Raw genomic sequence first — 19,919 nt, forward strand, 5'->3', positions numbered from 1 at the left:
GAGCATGGAACTTGGAAAAATTCAGGTGGCCCAAATTTTGTTTCTGGCTCTGTACAAATCTGATTAAAAATTGTAATTGATATTAAAGTGTTTAGAATATTTTAATCATATACATAACTGTTTCAATGTTAAATATTATTTTCTATGAAGATACTTGACGTCTATACATATTTTTGTAAGTCACGTAACATACGGTATTACTGTAATCAATAGAGCATCTTTTTTCTTAATTTTAATAGGAAAAATTGCGATTTCACTTCTGAGGCCATTGTAGGCCTGCAGTGCAACTATAATTTATTAAACTAAATACTGCATATTTTAATAGTAGGATTATTAATATTAAATATCTTAATATATAAAGATGCCATTTTTATATGGGCTCCTTTCAGCAACTGCATTTACGAAATTAAATACAAAGAAAATATTAGTGTGCTGATTTATCTTCTTTTATTATTTTCTCCCAGTGCTTTGCTAATGTATTATGTTTTGTGTGTAAGTTTTTGTAGATGTATATATAAGTGTACTGCTTACTATTTATTGTTCACCATTTTCAAGATAATAGTATGTAAGAGACAGTACTGTTTGAATTTTCTCAAATACGTTTATCTTTCTTCTATTAGTGATTGCAATTACTCGCTTTCACAGAAAATAATAATTATACATTTATTTTTGGAAAGTATAAAAAATAAATTTATTTCATCTGATGGCTAGGATATGAACACAAATGGTGCAGAATGTATTTATTTTTACATACGATTATGTTTAAGTACGAAATTTTCCATCCATATTATTCTGTGCCAGACAGCTGTGTAGTCCAATGTTTCTCTAGAAAAAAGTATGAATAATTTGCATTTCTCAACAATAAATATTTCTTTAACATTAGATTAATTGTACAGCATAACATTTACATTATAGAGTGTAACATTATCATCAGCGTGTAATCAATCCTTTTTAGGTATGTAAAATATTCATTTTAATATATTGGTGTATTTTACCAATATTCACTGTTGTGTTGACACAGCTGTACACAAGAGGTGAAGATTTTATTTCATGCTTTATTACGTGTTATTCTCAGATATTGAGGAACTATCCATTTAGTTATTGAAGTGGAACCTTGTCTAGAAACTGAAATGCCATTTGTTGAATATTCTCACATTCTGACTAATGTCACCCTCATCTGTTTTCATATTGTTTATAGTTCTGTTTACGTTTTAATGTGATATAATAAAAATACTTTCATTTTGATTTTCGTTTCTTCATGTAGGCCTGTTTAAATAACATGTTAAAAATGGAAAGACTTTGATCTCGTACATAAATGTTCACAACTAAATTACTTAGAAATTTAAAAATAATTAAATTAAATCTAAACCCGAGGTTTGTAATTTTTAATAGGAAAGACTATTATACCTTGAGGATAGTGTACCTTAGACAACACTATGCCTCCTGTTCAATTTTATTCTTTTTAGTCCGTTTGCAAATTGCTCATATGTCATATACTTGCCAGAGAGCACAGTAGACTATTTGCATCTCTTTTTTATGTCTGGTGTTGTTGGCCAAGTGGAACCTGAAAAAATATTTTTTTTTTACATTCTGAACTATTGTTTCTTTAAATTTAACGAGTAACCAGTAATTATACATATGGTAAAAAACTCAGTTTTTTTTTTAAATTAGTAATACACTATATTATTTTCTGCAAGTATTAAATTTAATGTATAAATAGAAGATACGTTTTTCTATAAGTGCATCATCATGTACGGTACAGTGAAAGATAAATAGATGTTTTGTTATGAAAAATGTTTCGTAATTTTATACGTAGTTTGAGTAAAAATTAATGTAAACCTGTAAGTTGTTAGCTTTTTACTCTTAAAATTCATTTTAGTTATTTATGTACCAGATTATTAATGCACAAAGAGTAAGTTATCACATTAATTTACACATAAGATTGATATTTGTATACAGTACGTCTTTTTATAGGTTTATATATTTCAATATAGAAGTGTTAAATGAATGTATGATTTCCTCATAGTAGAGCTATATTTTTATTTATTCAGGAATATGTTATTCTAAGGTACACTAGTATATTGGAATATTTTTCCTTTTTTGAAATCTTGCTTTTCTATATATCTCTGATTTAATCTGGCATAATGCAATTTGTGAAAATGAGAGTTAAATAGTATTTGAAAAAGTGTTCTAAGGTACAATGGTCTTCCCTTAAAGAATTTCATGAACTCCTTCCATCAGAAGTTATTGCTTTATATAGGCCAGTAAATAAAACATCCAAGATCATGTGAAAATGTACTGTCAAGATTTGTATTAATATAAATAACAATATTATAATAACAACATTCACATTCAATCATTACACAATGTTCATGAAGCAGCTCCTTCCACCCGATAAACATCATTAATGATCTATAATTGTAAAATTTAAGATTATATTTGTTTCATTGTCGTATAGATGTTTGAAATGCGTTTAAAAATTATAATTAAAGAATTTTTCGTATTAAATGCCAACAATGAACATAAAAGAGTATTATGAATTGTTAATGTTTCCCGAAGTCCATTTCTATGTAAAGTAGAGGTAGTTTCATTTTCTTCTGCGTCACTTTAATTTGTCTTATTTATAGAAATGAATCCGTAATTCATGGCCATTAATCGTAGTGTACATAGACACAGTCTCCTTTTGGTAAATACTGAATATATTAACCAAAATATTCTCTATATATTCTGACAAGAATCAACAATTCTTTCATTGGTATACTGTATTCCTATGCACACCTGAAACAAATTAAATCTTAATTTTGATCACTTTAACATATTTTCCCTTGATATATATTTCTAGTATTTTAGCATCCTGTTCTCTTTTAAGCTTTGAAATTAAACTAAATACCTTAAACCTACTGCCACTGTGTTTTGAATATCGTCATTGCACCTCTAAAATCCACTGTGTGCTTTTAAAAAAATTTTGTAGAAGAAAGAAAAAAACATTGTCACTTTAAATTCCCTTGATTTTCAAAGCCACTTTCGGTATAATTTCAATCATTACAAGAAAAATGATGAAATTATATCGAAAGCAGCTTTGAAAATCAAGGGAAGTGAAAGTGACAATGCTTTCTTCTTTCTCCTGCAAAATCTTTTTGAAAACACATAGTGGATTTTGGAGGTATAGCGACGATATATGAATTGTGAATTGCAGAAACCTCACATGTCCATTTAAGTAAATTTTTCAGGAGAAACAAAAAACTGATTATCTTCAAAAGTGGGTTTGATATTTTGAAGTGACTGTTTCTTTATTGAAGTATAATAATAAGTTCTAGTGTTTATCATACATGAACTTTAATTGTTTTCTTTATTATTTTCTAGAAAAAATATCTGAATTGTCTGGGCATGTGATGTTTCTGCAATTCAGGGCTAGTAACAATTATTCAATTTTTTTTAAATAATTTTTTAGGTAAAGAAGACAGAGAATGACAATTTGTGATCTTATAAACAAGTTTAAATGCATATTATTTAATCCAAGAAATTGGAAGAAATACTACACAAACATACAACAATGCAAAATTGTGTGAATAGCATATTTAATTCTTAAAATGCCTTTAAACCCATAAAAAAAAAAGAAAAGAAAAGCAAACTGAATTTTTAAATTTTTATTTTAGTTTCTAAAAAATTCCACATGTCCTGGATTTGTGTTGTTCCTGAAACTTCCTGCAATTCACTGTAACTTATTGCCACTGTGAAACATACACTGAACACTGGATATGTGGGATTTCTGCACCACTAGAATATTACAACCATATGGAAAACTGAATTTGAGAAAAATTGTGATTTGTGGGATTTCTGCAGTTCACGATTCATATGTTTGCAAACTTTAATTTGTTGATACTTTTTATTAATGCAATAATTCTCGTATTTATAGTACAGTATATGCAAAGGAATACAGTATGTTTACAGTTGTTTCATTTGTAAGCAAATGCAGACATATGTTCATCGGTGGTTATCTGCATGATATTCATTTCACATTTGTCAGAGCTGTCTTTAACCGAGGGTTTTGTCTTAATATGTATGTGGTCAATCATTTTCACACTAAACCACAACGCCTATTGTAATAAGTTTAGTGTCTGCACTACTTGATGAACATTGTAAGTTACATATTTTCTAGTCATTTTCATAAGTATCTTATTATTTGGATAGAACGAAGTTGGTACTGTGAATATTTCTCACTTTTCTCTGAATTGAGGTTAAGAAACTTTTCAATTTATAACATTGTGAGTAGTTCTTTATGTTCTGTTGCAACAACTCGTATAAAATTACAACCTATATATCTCTTTGATTTGAAAACCACACGCATTGCATAATTAAACAAAAGATTTCACACTTGCTAAAATAAATTACGAATTTTTTACTATTACACCAATAAATCACATACTTTTGTAAAATCTCTCCTGAAGAGTTAATTTTCAAACAACATAAATGATCTGTAATTAATTGAATCCTTTTTGAGACTGTTAATTTTTTAGCTAGAAAGAAGGCTCAACATTTTGCACAAATCTTTTAATATTTTATGTTTTTATGTTACTAAGGCAATTGGCTGATATGTGATTCATTGGTGTGATCTTATCTCAAACTTAAATATACTCAATCATTGTTGCTCTTGATGTTTGAAATACATTTCTTTGACAGTCTTTGTACTCTTTTGATGTTTGAAGACTGGACAAGAATTTTTAAGGGCCATGGTGAAATGTTGTACGGTATGCAGTTCATTTAGTACGATATTGAAAATGCTTTCAATCTTAGTTTCCACTGTTTAAGATAATAAGGTAATAAAAAACCAAACTGAACATCTGCATTCCAATTCTTTGTAAATAATTATCTTATCTACTTCTTGAAAATGTATTATTTATAGCCATGCTTATGCTTACATTTTTTAGCATGAAAATAATGAATAATTCCAAGAAATTAATTTTCTTAGAAAATTTTATAGTAATGTACTGTTATTTTATTTAATATTGTCATCTGTTATAAAAATTACGTACTCCGAAAATATCATACACTGTAGAAAGAAAGTCATAGTACATGATATTGTTTCATTCTGGTTCGATCTTCATAAAGAAGCTTGATTTTGAAGTAATGTATCCAGTACCTTTTTATAAAACATTGTCTTTATAGTACCGGTATATAAGAATTTGGTTTTTAAATCAATTATAATTGAATTGTTCGGTTTGAAAAGCATACTTTACTTATAGATAGAGATTGAATTACCTCAACAGTATGCAGTTAAATGCTATCATCTTTGATATACAGTACCAAATTTTCAAATTAATAATGGTTCCAAATTACTGATAGTTAATTCAGTAATGTTACATTTTTACATATTACAAACATAATGTGATAATATCCATATCATATCTGTTTTAAATTTGTTTTTTGCTTGTAAACAATTATTGTTGCTAGTTTCAACCTAATATTTAATTTTATTATACCTTTATTATTACGTAGCCTATTACTTTAATATGTGTTACCGGGATTTGTATATTTTGACGTTCATATAGATATACATATGTATATGTACATAAATATGCTGCAGAAATATATACATATGTACGTATATAGAATGATATTGTAATATGAGAACTGCATACAGAATAATAGTATTTGTGTCTCACCATGTTATTGCCACTACAAACACGTTTTTGAGTCCTTAAAATACATACAGTAATATGCATAATATAACCAGAACACATATTGATCAATATTAGATATAATATAAGAAATGTTGTCTTATTTTTATTATTTAATGACCTCTTAAAATTTATTGTGTTTGTAGGAAACCAAAGTTAACGTTTATGAATGAGGTACACAGCGAAACACAAATACTAAACTTTCACCATAGGATTAATCACTAGATATTCGAAACTCTGCAACATTTTCTTAACCGTCAGAGCTAAATTTAGTGAGTATTTAAACAGCCAGCATTACAGCTGACTTCAGTGTGCATAACTAAGCTTGTGATCTTTCTAGCATCATCGTCTCTCTTATTTCAAAATAAACATAATATAATAAATTATTATTGCTTGGACTCTATAAAAGCTTGAGTTACAAGTACCAGTCGCATTAGCGTCTAGGTGACATGGATGAAAATCATTTCTTTCCACATAGTGGATCCGATTTCAAACAATTGCATCTCAACAATTTCCTGTAGTGACAGTGGGTAGAACACTTGCGCAATCATTACCTTCAACCTCCCCTGATCTTTGATATTCCATTTTGCCCCTTATGGGGCGCTGAAGCAGGGTGCTAACCCCTCTCTGGACGGGTGCTGTGACGATGATTAACAATGGTTGTGGTTGCTTTTGGTAGAGGACTAGACGTCGGATGGTTTACCTGGAGGTGGGAAGTGAAGGTATCCAGTCTTGATGCTGGTGGCATCTCGTTGTACCAATGACGCGCAGCTGGAGACTTGGTCTTCGTACAGTTGACGGTAGTGGCTGAACACCACAAGCAGCAAACATAGCCCTGTGCAAGGATACCATACAATGTATTTATTAATTGCATGTATGTGACAAGTGGCTCTGATTCGTACAGTTTTAGTTGCTGGTATAAGCATGAGAATTTGAGATATATAGGCTTCAGGATCACTGGGAGGAATAATGAATGGGAGAAAAGTTCGGGACAGAAGAAGGTATCAGATGATAGACGACATTAAGATAAATGGATCATATGCAGAGACTAAAAGGAAGGCAAAAAATAGGAAAGACTAGAAAATGCTGGGTTTGCAGTGAAAGACCTGTCCTTGGGCAGAACCGTATGAATGGATGAAGCTTTCCAACATTTTTTTTTGTGAATATTAAATTTATAGTAGATTTAGATTGACGTGTAAGTAGGTATTTACATAGTGAACTCAATAGAGTTTTCGCACCCTTCTGGCCCGCTAACGATTAACGCTATGTTGACGTCATTGATGAAAGAGCCAATCAGAGCCCCTCACCTCATGTTATTTCAATAACGGACTATTGTCTAGACGGATAACGTGGACAGTATATTCATTTCAGTTTCATCTAATTCATGATTAGGGGCATGAATAGGATTAGAAATTGAACGAAGTTTACAGTAGGCCTAATTTAGTGTTAAACATGGCATCTCCGTGAAGCAAGCGAGCCCAGGTTCAAATCCTGGTTGAGACAAGTTACCTGGTTGACGTTTTTTCGTGGTTTCCCGTCAACCCAATTAGGGGGAAATGTTGGGTAACTTTTGGTGCTGGACCCCAGACTCATTTCGCTGACATTATCACCATCTCATTCAGATGCTAGATAACCACAACAGTTGATAAAGCGTTGTAAAATAACCGGATGTCTGACTCACACGGCCGTGTCATGGGACGTATCTGCTTGCATCGTACAGTCAGTCAGCCTCTATTCGTTTTTCGTAGCTTATAGTTTATAAGTGTATTAGGTTCTGAGTTATAAAATAATTTATTTTTTTTTCATTACGTCATAAAAATATCCCCCATGTTATAATTTTTAATATGTTGATTTTTTATGAAGACATTCCCCATGGAAACAGTTTTCAAATTTGGTAATCATTTTTAATGCATATTGATTAGTTTAGCATGTAGAATTTTTTCTTGTCTGATTTTCCATAATTGAATAAAAATAATCATAATACTTAACTAAACATCTGAAATGTACACTTCATTAAACTTTACATTAAAACACTATAAGCTTACTTATTCTTGTCTGTCATACTTTTCTTAACTTACTTGCAAAATTTAGCCTTAACAGGACTAAAAGTACAACATCTGGAACTTTTTACACGATACAAGTCGGAGATTTTTTTAAATAAAAAAAATTCAAGTGTCTTAGGCCTACAGTACTTGTTCAAATTGCCCTGCTCCATATGTTGGCACCTCAGATTTCTTCTTCTTTTGTTCTTTAGGCACTTTCTGGAATATGTAGTATTTTTTAAGACTTAAATAAAAAATTGAATTTTCGATCAAATTTGGTTCAAATTTCACTCATGGTTTAACTTAACGCCAGTCATGGAAAAGGCTCTAGAAAGAGACCAACGTTGTTAGGCTGAAAATGACGGTCACTGACGTGAATTAGTCTTCCAGAGTGGAAAATCTCCATGGTATATATATTAATTATTTTGAAGACAAATAAAACATAATTTATTTCAAAATAATTAAATTAAATTAGACGTTCGACGAAATCTCCCTTTAAAACCTCCATGGTGGCTCGGGCAGTGTGTGCAGTAGCACCAACCCTTTGGAACCACATCTCTGGATTATCACGGCAGAACATGCTTTTTCGATATTGAAAGAAAAAAAAAATTATGGTTTATTTAACGACGCTCGCAACTGCCGAGGTTATATCAGCGTCGCCAGTGTGCCGGAATTTTGTCCCGCAGGAGTTCTTTTACATGCCAGTAAATCTACTGACATGATTTAAGCACACTTAATTGCCACGGACCTGGGCCGGGATCAAACCCGCAACCTCGTGCACAGAAAGCCAGCGCTTTACCGACTACGCTACCCAGGCCGACGATATTGAAAGATCTATTAGTGCACCTTGCTCTGATTTTTAAATACTTAGTGACTTTTGCGCCGCCTTGTGTATACTGTGAAAAGTATGTTCAGTTTAATAACACTTTATTTTGCTTGCCAGAATAACTTACGCAAGTGGATGAAGAGCCCGGTGACAAGTAAGATGGTGGCTGTCCCGTGACCCAATACGATGCACACGAGTAGCGAGGCGAGCGAGAACACCAGCCCGATCACCACTACGCTCAGCCATGGCAACAGACACTGCCGCACGTGCTGCAATACAAGGTAAAGTACTTTAAACTGGTTGCGATTCGTGATATAATTAGGTGGTTACAGTTCTTATATCCATGTGTTTCAAGCCCTGTTCCCACGGCGCGTGGCTTGTCGAACCTGGTCAGAAGTTTGTCAATCCTCGCGCCGTGGGAACGTAAAGACGCGTTATTGCGCAGGGTGGCTAGACCTTTCCCGTGAAATGTCGGTAAATGCTCGGACATCAAAGGCTTGTGGATCGACGGACGACAAGCCTGAGTGCGGCTCGTGCACCCGTTCCGACGGCCTGTTGTAGATTGTGTAGCGAATATGGAATCCACAAAATCAACATCATAAAGATAGGAACCAGGTTTATGATGCTTGGAAACGAATTCAAATTAATTTAAGCAAACATTGAGTGTTCTTTGAAAGAGCTAAAAAAGAAGAAGGAACATCTTATAGCTACTTACAGGAAGTTTGCAATGAAAGTCAAAAACAGTACAAGAAGTGGGGCTGGAACTATCGAATTATACAAGCCAGAATGTTTCGCGTACGACAAAATGGCGTTATTTTTGCACACTGTTTACACACCAAGGGGTAAGAAGCGCTTATGATCATTTCTTATTAAATACTCGTAATAGTTCTTATTAATGATGTGGAAAGACGAAACATAGGTTTTTATATATCGATGGCTATTTGTTAAAACATCTTATCCGCCAAATTCGAATCATTTGACTGATCTCTGGTGTAGCGAAGGGTCATCGGGAAATGTTTAGTGTGGTCAGCAAAAATGTCTGACAAACTTTAATTTGCACATCTTTGAAGGTTATCATCACATATTCAAATGTCTTTGATCGTCTGCTGTTTTGTTTTCCTGTTCTGTCAAGACAAAGTGACGAGGAATTTTCCTCTACTTAGGAAAGTTAATTCTTTACTCATTGTAGTCACAAACTGCACTGATTCCAATAAGCAAATTGCTGTGCTGATTTTATTCGTGCGCTGTATGTTACAACAATAGACGTTCAGTGATTACGACAAGAACCCCTGCACTGAATTAGTTAAGAGAAAAAGCGCGAAAGAGTTTCAATACTCATTATTGTATAGTTTCTGTTGCTGTTTTAATACCATTATGCTTGTACGTTAAAATTAAACTAAATTTACAATGATTGCTAATTTCTGTAATGAATTACTGTGAACTGTAAACAGAAAAAAAATTTGATTATCTTATCGTCTATTGCTAGGAATAGGACCCGAAATAAATATCTTAACAACAATAAATTTTATCTTAATTTAATTAATTTTATGTTATCTTATGAGTCACTCGTTAACAAAAGATACGATGATTATTTGGGAACTAGGCATGTCTTAAGACGATTTCGTGGTCACTAAAATAATTCTTAAACAGTTAAGATAAAATGTACTTCTTGTTTTCTCATTCCGGAATTAAAGACTCGCTTACGCCGTTTTGTTAGGCTGTACATCATGGTTTTCCCCCTACATTACGTAAAAAAACGCATTTTTGAAAAGTGGCGCTTAAGATGTTCTGCCGATCACTCATCGATATATTACTTCACTTTTCATTTATTTATATTTTTATCTTTGAAGTAGTTATTCGTAGATACTGTAACAACATTTGCATAAATTAATGTCTACTGTAGTTCCTCGTCATTGTCCGATTCATAAACTTTATTCATTTTTATTGAAAATCATTTCCATTAACAAAAAAAAATTAAAATTAAAGAACAACGAAACAAATGGAAATGAAGAACGTCTGGCAATGAAGTGGTCCACTCGAGATTTGCCAAGCCACGCGCCTTGACGCACTGTGGGAACGGTGCTTGGTCGGAATTCGACAGACCACAAGCGACCTCGAGTGGCTCGAGGTTTGCCAAGCCACACGCCGCGGCGCGCCGTGGGAACAAGGCTTCACTTTCTGAAAACGCCCTTCAAACCATGCAACATACAGAGAGGTTTTTTTCCTACCCGCGGGGAATTCACTCTCTCGTCTCTCCAACGAGAACGCTTTGATTCCCGCTACACGGAAATACAGTTGTAACAGAAGGGAATGTGAGCGGGCGGGAGAACAGCTGTTTTGCACCTTTTATTCAGAGATTCTCACAACATAGGAGCAACAGCAGGGCAAACAGCTGTTTTCCACGTGTTATTCATCTTGATAAGAACACACTGTAACACCTATTTAATATAAATGTTTAACTTATCCTGCTGTCGGGATTGCCCGATTGCATTTCATACTCTTGCGTTGTTGTATATGACTAGAGTTTAAGTGACTTTGTTGCGACTCTTGCTGATGATTTAGAATTTAGATACACCAAATTCTTGCCCTAAACGTCTGAGAGATTTTCGTGGAATATTTTCGAGCTTAGCACCGATGTCATCTAAACTTTCTTGAATGAGAATTATGTGTGCAGCTGAGGCTTCTTGGCTTCTTGATCAATAAGAAGCCAATCTGGTAACAATTGTCATAAAGTACACTTACATAAAACACTTTTTTTTTTACCAATGGCTGTACTTAACTGATCTTCATTCACCAATATGAAGCCAGTTGAATACTCCGATTTACCGACAGAATCGTTGTCAAGGGTGTGTTATAGGAGATTGGTCTACGCTACACTCTCTCTCTGGCCCAGATTTGAATTTCGGACTCGTGAATCGGATGACCCAGGTTTACTGCATTTTCGAAGTCCGAGAGTATCAAATATCACAACCTGTTCAACAAATCTCCTTTATTGGCACTTCGAACGAGAAATGTTTCTCAGAGATGGATTTGTCGCAAGCTATACTTACGTATTTGAATCGAGCTTGAATTGTCAATTGTCACCTTTTTAGGCCTTCCATCTTTTCTTCCTGAAAAAAGTAACAACTTTTCCTTTCATCTCATCAGTAATGGCGACAGTTGATCGAGCTTTATTTTCCAGTGAGGGCACATATTCTGATTGGGACGATTCGCCTTCGTCTTCAACAGACTTGGCTGATTATGAAGATCCGCCTTTCTGCAAGAGACTTGGCTAATTGTGAAGACGTTCTTGTATCTGTTGCTTTCTCGTTGTCTTCGTGGAATTGCTTTCCAATCGGCAATATTCGTTCTTTAAACCAGGCATGAGATCAGAGGACTATATTGCGTTCGAATCGTTAAACGAGTTCGGCTTTCGATTCAGTTTGCGAGAATGTGTTCATTGCGAGTCACCGACACAAATTGGATGTTCCTGGATGTTTGGAGCATTTTCTGGACGATGATATTTGGATTGGGTCCGCCGAGTTAGCTCTGTGACAGAGCGTCTACTTCCAGACTCGCCGTCCCGGGTTTGATCTTCAGCGGGTCAGAAATTTTCATGTAAAATGTCTACCTCGGGACTACAAGAGATGGCGGTGCATAACTTCTAATTACTAGATTGTGCACCAATATGCCGAAATCTCTCCGTAGTGCATATGTCACTGTTGATAGTGATTCGTCCGTCGGATGGGGAAGTTAAGCCTGGCGGCCCCCTTGGTGTTATTAGACAGGAATAGGCTACGTGCCGGCACCGGGTTTCCCCTTCTCCCATGCTTACCTTCATCACATCCTCACCCATTCCCTACACTACACTTACACGAACACTTACACATACACTCACCCTAGTACCAGGGGCGTATTTTGCGGGCTACCGGGGGTAGCCCAAGGAAATTACAAAAGAAAAAGTTTATAATATAACATAATGTAATAATTTTGTATTATTAGTTTTACTATAGTAATTAAAATTAAAGTAATTGTTAGATATATTTTGTGTAATAATAGGGTCAGCGGTAGCCCAAACCCTTTAACCAGTATACGCCACTGCCTAGTACACGACATAACTCTCAACAGATACACATCATGTACAGCATGGCCCGCCGAAGTGGTGTGCAACTATAAAATGGGTCACAGTCCTGCCATCTATCCGCTATAAGCGGAACCCGAATCACGTAAAGTGAAGTGGGTAGGCATTGGATATACACATACAGTATACAGTATACTTGGATTGGCATAACTTCTTACTATTGCAACAATTACATAGGATAATACTGTATACAAAATGTGCCGGAATGTAAGTATGATTTCAGCATAAAGACAGTAAAAAATCAGATGTTTCTTTTTAGATTCAATAACTACGTCATTAGCTCTTGCTAATGATGTAGAAATATCCAGTATTTCTTTCTGACAACTCGAGTAGGCCTACTGACTTCCCTTGTTGGTAATAGAACGATTTTTCACCTTGAAATTTGTCGAAAAATTATTTAAAATGGTAAACCATATCCCAAACTGCCACACTTAACAACAGTCCACAAATCTAAGTCAGAAGTATACACACGACATTTTTTCAGCAACTCATAAAACAGTTGAGGTCGTCAAATCCTGTTTTACTCCAAGTTCATAACAGTTTTGTGCACTCATGCGAAAATATGAAAAGGATTTTGGAGGTTAAAACCGTAGTGTTCCGTACAAAGTAAGGAATTTTCCTTTCAACAACCTCTCACTGTATAGGCCTAACGGATGCAACCAGTAATTTCTTTTCCTCCTTTCACGAAGTGAAAGCTAGAACGACTGAAACGTCTTCATGTGCGTTCTTTCATTATTTCGAAGGGCCAACGACAGTTTGTCGACAAAATAATCCGGGGCTGAGAGCTAACTGTCGTGTTGTTGTGTCGTAACAGTGTATGCATCTCTATAATCTTATTATGTTCTAATGGGCCTTGTGCGTACGACGAAACAGTCGTCTAAAGCCTTGGTTTTTCTGAACCGACGCATGCGACGTGCGAGGCCCGCCTCGAGAGATAGTGAGTGGTTTCTTTAACTGCGAGATGCGAGGTCTGCGCACCTCGCAGCCATAGAAACCACTCACTATCTCTCGTGCAGTCCAGATTTGTGCACGTCACATGCGTCGGTTCAGAAAAACCAAGGCTTTACTGTCATACGTGTACTGTAGCTCTGTTATCACGGTAGATACTACTCCTCTTGGCCTTGTTTTAAGGAGTACATTTCATTCTTAGTCCCAGATAAAGAAGCAGAAGAAATAACATTTTAAAGAACCTTTTGTTAGATAATAATTGAAGTTGACTTTGTTTTTTAATGCAGGCATGCAGTTTGACAGTTTCATATTTGATTTATTTTTATGACAATTATATTTGTTCTATTTTCTTATAACTCATACATTTTAAAATACATTTAACTTTTATTTTTAATTATAATGAAGTTTTCTGCTACGTTTAAATTGGTGGCTTTTTAAAAAACTTAGTCAAAGAGAAGCTGTATACTCACCATTATTGAGCCATATAGAAGCAGTGTGCAGCTGACGAGATGGATTGTCACCATGGCGATGGCTGTGTACAGTGCGATGATCATGACTGCAACACAAGAACAACAAAGTCTGGACATTTCGAACAGTTAGGCCTACCGTTGGATTGAAGCGCAGATGATAACCGCAACCAGATTGCTCTGTTATACTACGCATGCATAACATAGCGTAACTTGGATCTGAATCACGGTGATGAGAATTACTCTATGAATAACACGTGCCACCGGCGTGGCTCAGTCGGCTAAGGCGCTTGCCTGCCGATCGATCCGGTGTTGCTCTCCGATCCCCGCTTGCACTGATTGCTTGGTTGGGTTTTCTCCGAGGTTTTCCCCTACCGTAAGGCGAATGTCAGGTAATTTATGGCGTATCCTCGGTCTCATCTCGCTATCACCAATCCCATCGACGCTAAATAACCCAGTAGTTGATACGGTGTCGTTAAATAACCAAGTAAAAAAACACGTGCTGTGCGTTCACCTGCCCTACTATTAATACTTCCGTGTGGCGGGAATCACACCATTTTCTTCCGCTAGACGGGAGAGTGAATTCCCGGGAGTAGGATGAAATCTATCTCTACAACAAGATATCTTGACTCGTGGTTAAATGTTCCTTAAATTAATTTTCGAAAACGCATGTTTATACAAACCAGGTTCTCATGTGCAAACGAAATTTTAGAGAAGTGTCAGATTTCACATCTTTCTATTTCATTGACTAATTATCTGTAGTAATTGTACGAGTGCTGTGTCATCTTGGGCTCGTGAAATTATGATAATTCATCTTATTAGTTGAAACCAACGGGTGCAATTTAATAAGATTATCCAACGAATAAAATTATATAACTTGCAAAACCGAATTACTTACGTATTATAATAGTTATTATAAAACATAGCAATAAGCCATTATTAGGTTTCCTTGTAATGAAGTTCAAAAACAAACTACTATCTATCATGGCATAAATACTATTGACAACTGCTCAGAGCGGAAATACGAAACAACAATACTTAACCTCAAAAGTAAGATAAGCTGAAATGTTACATTAACAGAATAAAAACACGAAAGGTTTTTACAGACATTTATTTATTACTTGAAGTATTGTATCAGATAAGACTCTTCCTTACAAAGCGTCTTATCAAGAAACACAACTGTGATTGGTTGATTTTAAGGCGGTTCTGAAACGTTATTGGCCAATATAGCAAATTCATCCTATAAGTTGAATAGTCGTATAAAAACACTTTAAAAATATGTAACTCCGCCGATACCGGTGCCAAGCCTGGAGGTAGGAAAAGGAGGGGGAGAAATAATAGCACAGTCCAGTATATACAGCCACGAAGCTTGAGTTGTTGAGAGTATTAGGAACAATAAACTATGCCGGTACTATTTCGCACTGTCTGTAATGAGACGATAGTAGCGATCCTAGTGATTAGCGACTATCTATGGATGCATATTCCCTGCGCATTGAGCTTCGTAGCTGATATAGGCCTACTAGACTGTGGTAATATCTCATTGTAAAAACCTTGGTTCAGCTGGCTCCGACTGATAGTAGCTTGTTAGGGTTCTTGCCAGGTTTGAGGAAAATTCTTCAAATTGTAAACATTTTACTTACAGCTAGAATTGAAGCCCTGAATTGACAAGCATCGCAAGTTCAAAATTTACCGAATTTGATTTTTAACCTGACATATATTGTGTTTTATACTGTATAGGCTACCATCCTGTAAAAAAGAATATCCAAGTCCAATTCTAAGCCTGCGGTTTTTAATCGTACAAATTCTTATTTAAGTGCTCTTACTTGGCAAGCCTAAGCAGTTTTCTTGCTCTCCTGAACAATTTACTTCAATGGACTTGGAAGATTTGTCAATTCAGGTCTTCAATAATTATGAAGCCCCTTTTATTCTTAATTACCACTCAGAGCATCCCCAAATTACAGCATAGCAAAATTTTCAATATTCTTTACAAATATTCCAAATGTCCGTTACCTTGAAAAAAATCTTTCAGATTCTGCATTAGACATGGCAAGTGGCAACCATAGTCTTTGCATACAAGAGATAGAAAATTTAGCAAGGATTTTTTTTTAGAAGCATGAAAGCTTCTACAGTATCTACATGTCCAGATTTCAATTCACTTTTTAAAATATCTATAAATTTAGCATAACAGAGTACCATAGCCTACATACTTTCACAACCACTGAAAAATGGAATTTCAAAAAAAAAAAAAAAAAAAAAAAAAAACAGAAGTTGAAATTCATATTAAAATGACACAATAGTGATAATTCGCGATTATGTTCATATTTCGCTATTAGGACCTCATTTCACAATTTATCTTGATTGTTTTACCTACAGAAAATTAATGAATAGCGTCTTAATCCTGAATATTAATACAAATCATTTGTATATAACACATTTCGTGATTATCGCGGTCTTCATATATCTTCTGATTATGTCGTTGGGAGATAGTTACCTAGTGCCACATGTTGTCCCTTGTGCAGACGCATCTCGTTGTTGTTGGCGTGGTGCGGGGGCACCGCGTACACAGACGCGTCCTCCGTGTCCTGGTAGCCAGAATTTCCGCCCCCGTTCTCCTCAATGTCTGCTTCCAACATGGCCGCTATCTCCTGCGCATGCGCTGATCCCAGGAGCAGCAGGAACAGGATGATAGCTGATACGAGCTGGTGCACATAGTAAATATACTTACTTTATTCGTAAGACAAATAATATGTAATTAAATTAGGCTACATCTGCCTCAGTAAATAATTTTCCTGACAAGGGAAGCGTCACAGGCCGTGTAGCTTGAATTTAATGAAAATGCATATTTAAGCTAATTTTCGTTCGTTAAGAAACGTGGTGATAGTCGTTCGTTTCGCTTCATAGTTTACGAAATATATTGACTTGAAAATCGTTGCTACTTATGCCGCTTCTTGCGCGCACTCGGATCCTCATAGTTCCGCGACACCGTATCAAGCTCCCGCATTAATGATCTAGCCCAGTGGTCATCAGCACAGTGCACTCTCGGGCTAGCGTCTCTCACCCGAAGGTCTCTTACAGCACTAGAGTGCATTCGTGGCTGCTGGCGGGTATGCTGTCTCCCTATCCCTTCTGCACTACGGAGCATATTTTGTTGCACCGCTTACCCTCTACCCAGTATGGTAATTTTTCTCTTGGCCATACGCCCCAACCCTTGTTTTCTCCTGAAATATATTTTATTCTGCTCTCTCTCTCTATCTCTCCGACTGTCATTTAATGTTTGTTTTTAATATTAAAGAAGAAATAAAGAAATTTTTTTGCTTTACATTTTATTGTACAACAAGCTTGATTTAAAGAGTACAGCATATAGCCCCACCGTATATTCACACTTGTCTCGATGAATCTTGGAGTGCGTATTTGGAGCACTTATTGTTTTTCTACCATTATTTTATATAATTCTGGATTCCAGTGCTGCAGAGGTGGACAATTTTTGTTTATGAACATCAAACAAAATACATTAGGAACAGCGTGAGATGATCTAAGATCTGTACAAAACCTAGGCAACCATATGCCGTATGGCTTCATACAGACAAAATTTTCTTTTCCCCATACGATTAATTTAAAAAAAATTGTAGGTTTCCATACGATGTATGACCCCATATGGCCTCCACGACAGCACTGCCTCTACCCATTTCAGCGAGTGCTGATGACCACTGCTATAGCCTATATTCTTTTTCTCTTAACTTATATTACTAGAGTACTCTTGCTGAAATACAAATTCAATTTGAATTTAAAATAGGCCTACGTATTAACTTTTTGACCTTAAATATGATAGTGGGATTCGAAATGGAGTGGTCGGAACAAAGAGCCATTGAACAGTACAAACATTTTATATAGGCTGATTTTTCACACTCTTCTGTAACACACACACTGCTTCTAACATGTAACATTGTTGCAAGAACGCTATCAAACTTTCTCATATGTTTCTCCGTCACATATCCACATCTCTGCCACGTGTGTATATTATCCTATCTTTAAGAACAGGTGAATGAAACTGTTGATACACAACAGAATGGAATGTCATTATGAAGTCCGTATCGCACAATGTGTCTGGAATGTTTTCACAAATAATTTTATGTTTGAAATACTCTTCTAGCCTTCGAATTACAATTTTATATTGCCTAAAAAATACACATTCAAGGGTTGCAAAAATCTTGTAGTATTTGGAAGGATAATTTGTGTTTTAATTGTCTTACCATGTAAAGTATTGTTTACTCCTTCAAAAGTAATTATAGTGTCATCTATCTGACCGCTCCAGGAATCCAGAAGTGACAGTGTGTCTTTCTTAATATCCGTGAGAAATACATCTCTTAACCATCTTCTCAACGTGATTTTTGTCAGTTTATCGGAACTACTTGCAGCGACCATCGCATTAAATGGCTTATAATTGTCTACACGTTGTTTTACTTTAGGTCCAAATTTCCTAGACTTCCAGCTGCATACCTATGGATTTTGACGGTGTACGAGTGAGTGAAAGATGCCAAAGATTGAACTGCTACTTTATTAATGTGAGTTACGAGAAAACAAATGACTAGAACAGTAATGCGAGAGCTGAGATACGGTGTCGCGAAGCTATCACGATCCGAGTGCGCGCAAGAGCGGTATAAGTAACAACGATTTTTAAAGTTAGTATATTTCGTAAACGAGGAAAAGGCGAAACTTAACTACTATCACCACATTTCTTAAGGAACGAAAATTAGCTTAAATATGCATTTTCATTAAATTCAAGCTACACGGCCTGAGTCGGTTCCCTTGTGAGCGTGATTCATTAACAGTAGTGAGCATGCAATTGCGAAAAGTATACATTAAGTGTTTTTATGTACTATGTGTGCGTTATTTCTAAGTCAGCCGGACCAAATCCAAATCCAAATCCATAGTGGTTGTCTCTCGTTAATCAGCGCATGGACATATCGCAGTGATGTGGCACATGGTTAATCTATTTCATTTAATGATTTACCAGTATTGTGTGTAGAAAATGGTTAAATTAATGGCGATTCCTCCTAATGTGCTCGTATGATATTATTGTTGCTGTGTTGTTTTTATCTCTCGATCTATTTATCATACTAGTTCCATGAGTGTTGAAAGTTTTAGTGTTTTAATTATTTTCAGGGGTTCTTCAGAAGATATTTCAGATGTAGACAGTGTAGTATCGGTATGTCCTTAGGTTAGCTTGTATTCTTTAACAATTTATGCAACAGTAAAACATTAGCGGGCCCTAGTTGAAATCCTGATTTGAACAAGTTACCTGGTCGAGGTTTTTTTTGGGGTTTTCCCACAACGCATTAAGAGCAAATGCTGGTAACTTCCAGCGCTGGACCCTTAACTTATTTCTCTGGCAGTATCGTCTTCATCTCACTCAGATGCTAGATAAACATAGCTGTTGGTAAAGCTATTTACCAAAAGTCGTAAAATAACAAACTAAAAAACGGAAAAACACCTTTGCTCTATTAACATATCTGATTTCTGCATCGATAAGGTAATTTGTCCTCTCACTGATATAGACCTATGTGTGAATGATTTTCCAGGTTCATTATAGTTGTTTTGTCCATGCTGGTTTCGTCTGTAAGCTTTTTGTTTTAATTTTGCTGAAGAATAGATTTCCTCATATGTTAAAAATTGGTATTTATGGAGATTCTTGACACAACCATCCTGAGCATAACATGGGAGGGGATCCATTTGCATCAACTTCACTATTTTTTCCCAGCCTTTCAATATACATTTAGGTCTTGATATTGTGTTAGATGTTTTATTAAATCACACCATCTGTAAATGTACTTAAATTCC

The 19,919-nt window shown here is 35.3% G+C and overlaps 1 protein-coding gene across 1 annotated transcript in view; it reads right to left on the minus strand.

The window, feature by feature from the left end:
• Positions 1-3,808: 3,808 nt before the first annotated feature.
• Fie (Fire exit) overlaps positions 3,809-19,919 on the minus strand; it is a 35,909-nt gene continuing 19,798 nt past the window's right edge. The window contains exons 3-6 of the mRNA XM_069835246.1: positions 16,573-16,780; positions 14,085-14,170; positions 8,674-8,815; positions 3,809-6,513 (exon numbers count right to left, since the gene is read on the minus strand). Of these exons, the coding sequence (XP_069691347.1) occupies positions 6,362-6,513; positions 8,674-8,815; positions 14,085-14,170; positions 16,573-16,780 (588 nt within the window). The 3' untranslated portion in view covers positions 3,809-6,361. The remainder of the gene's footprint in view (positions 6,514-8,673; positions 8,816-14,084; positions 14,171-16,572; positions 16,781-19,919) is intronic.

This window comes from Periplaneta americana, chromosome 9, assembly GCF_040183065.1.
Source record: "Periplaneta americana isolate PAMFEO1 chromosome 9, P.americana_PAMFEO1_priV1, whole genome shotgun sequence".
NCBI classification, from domain to species: Eukaryota; Metazoa; Arthropoda; class Insecta; order Blattodea; family Blattidae; genus Periplaneta; species Periplaneta americana.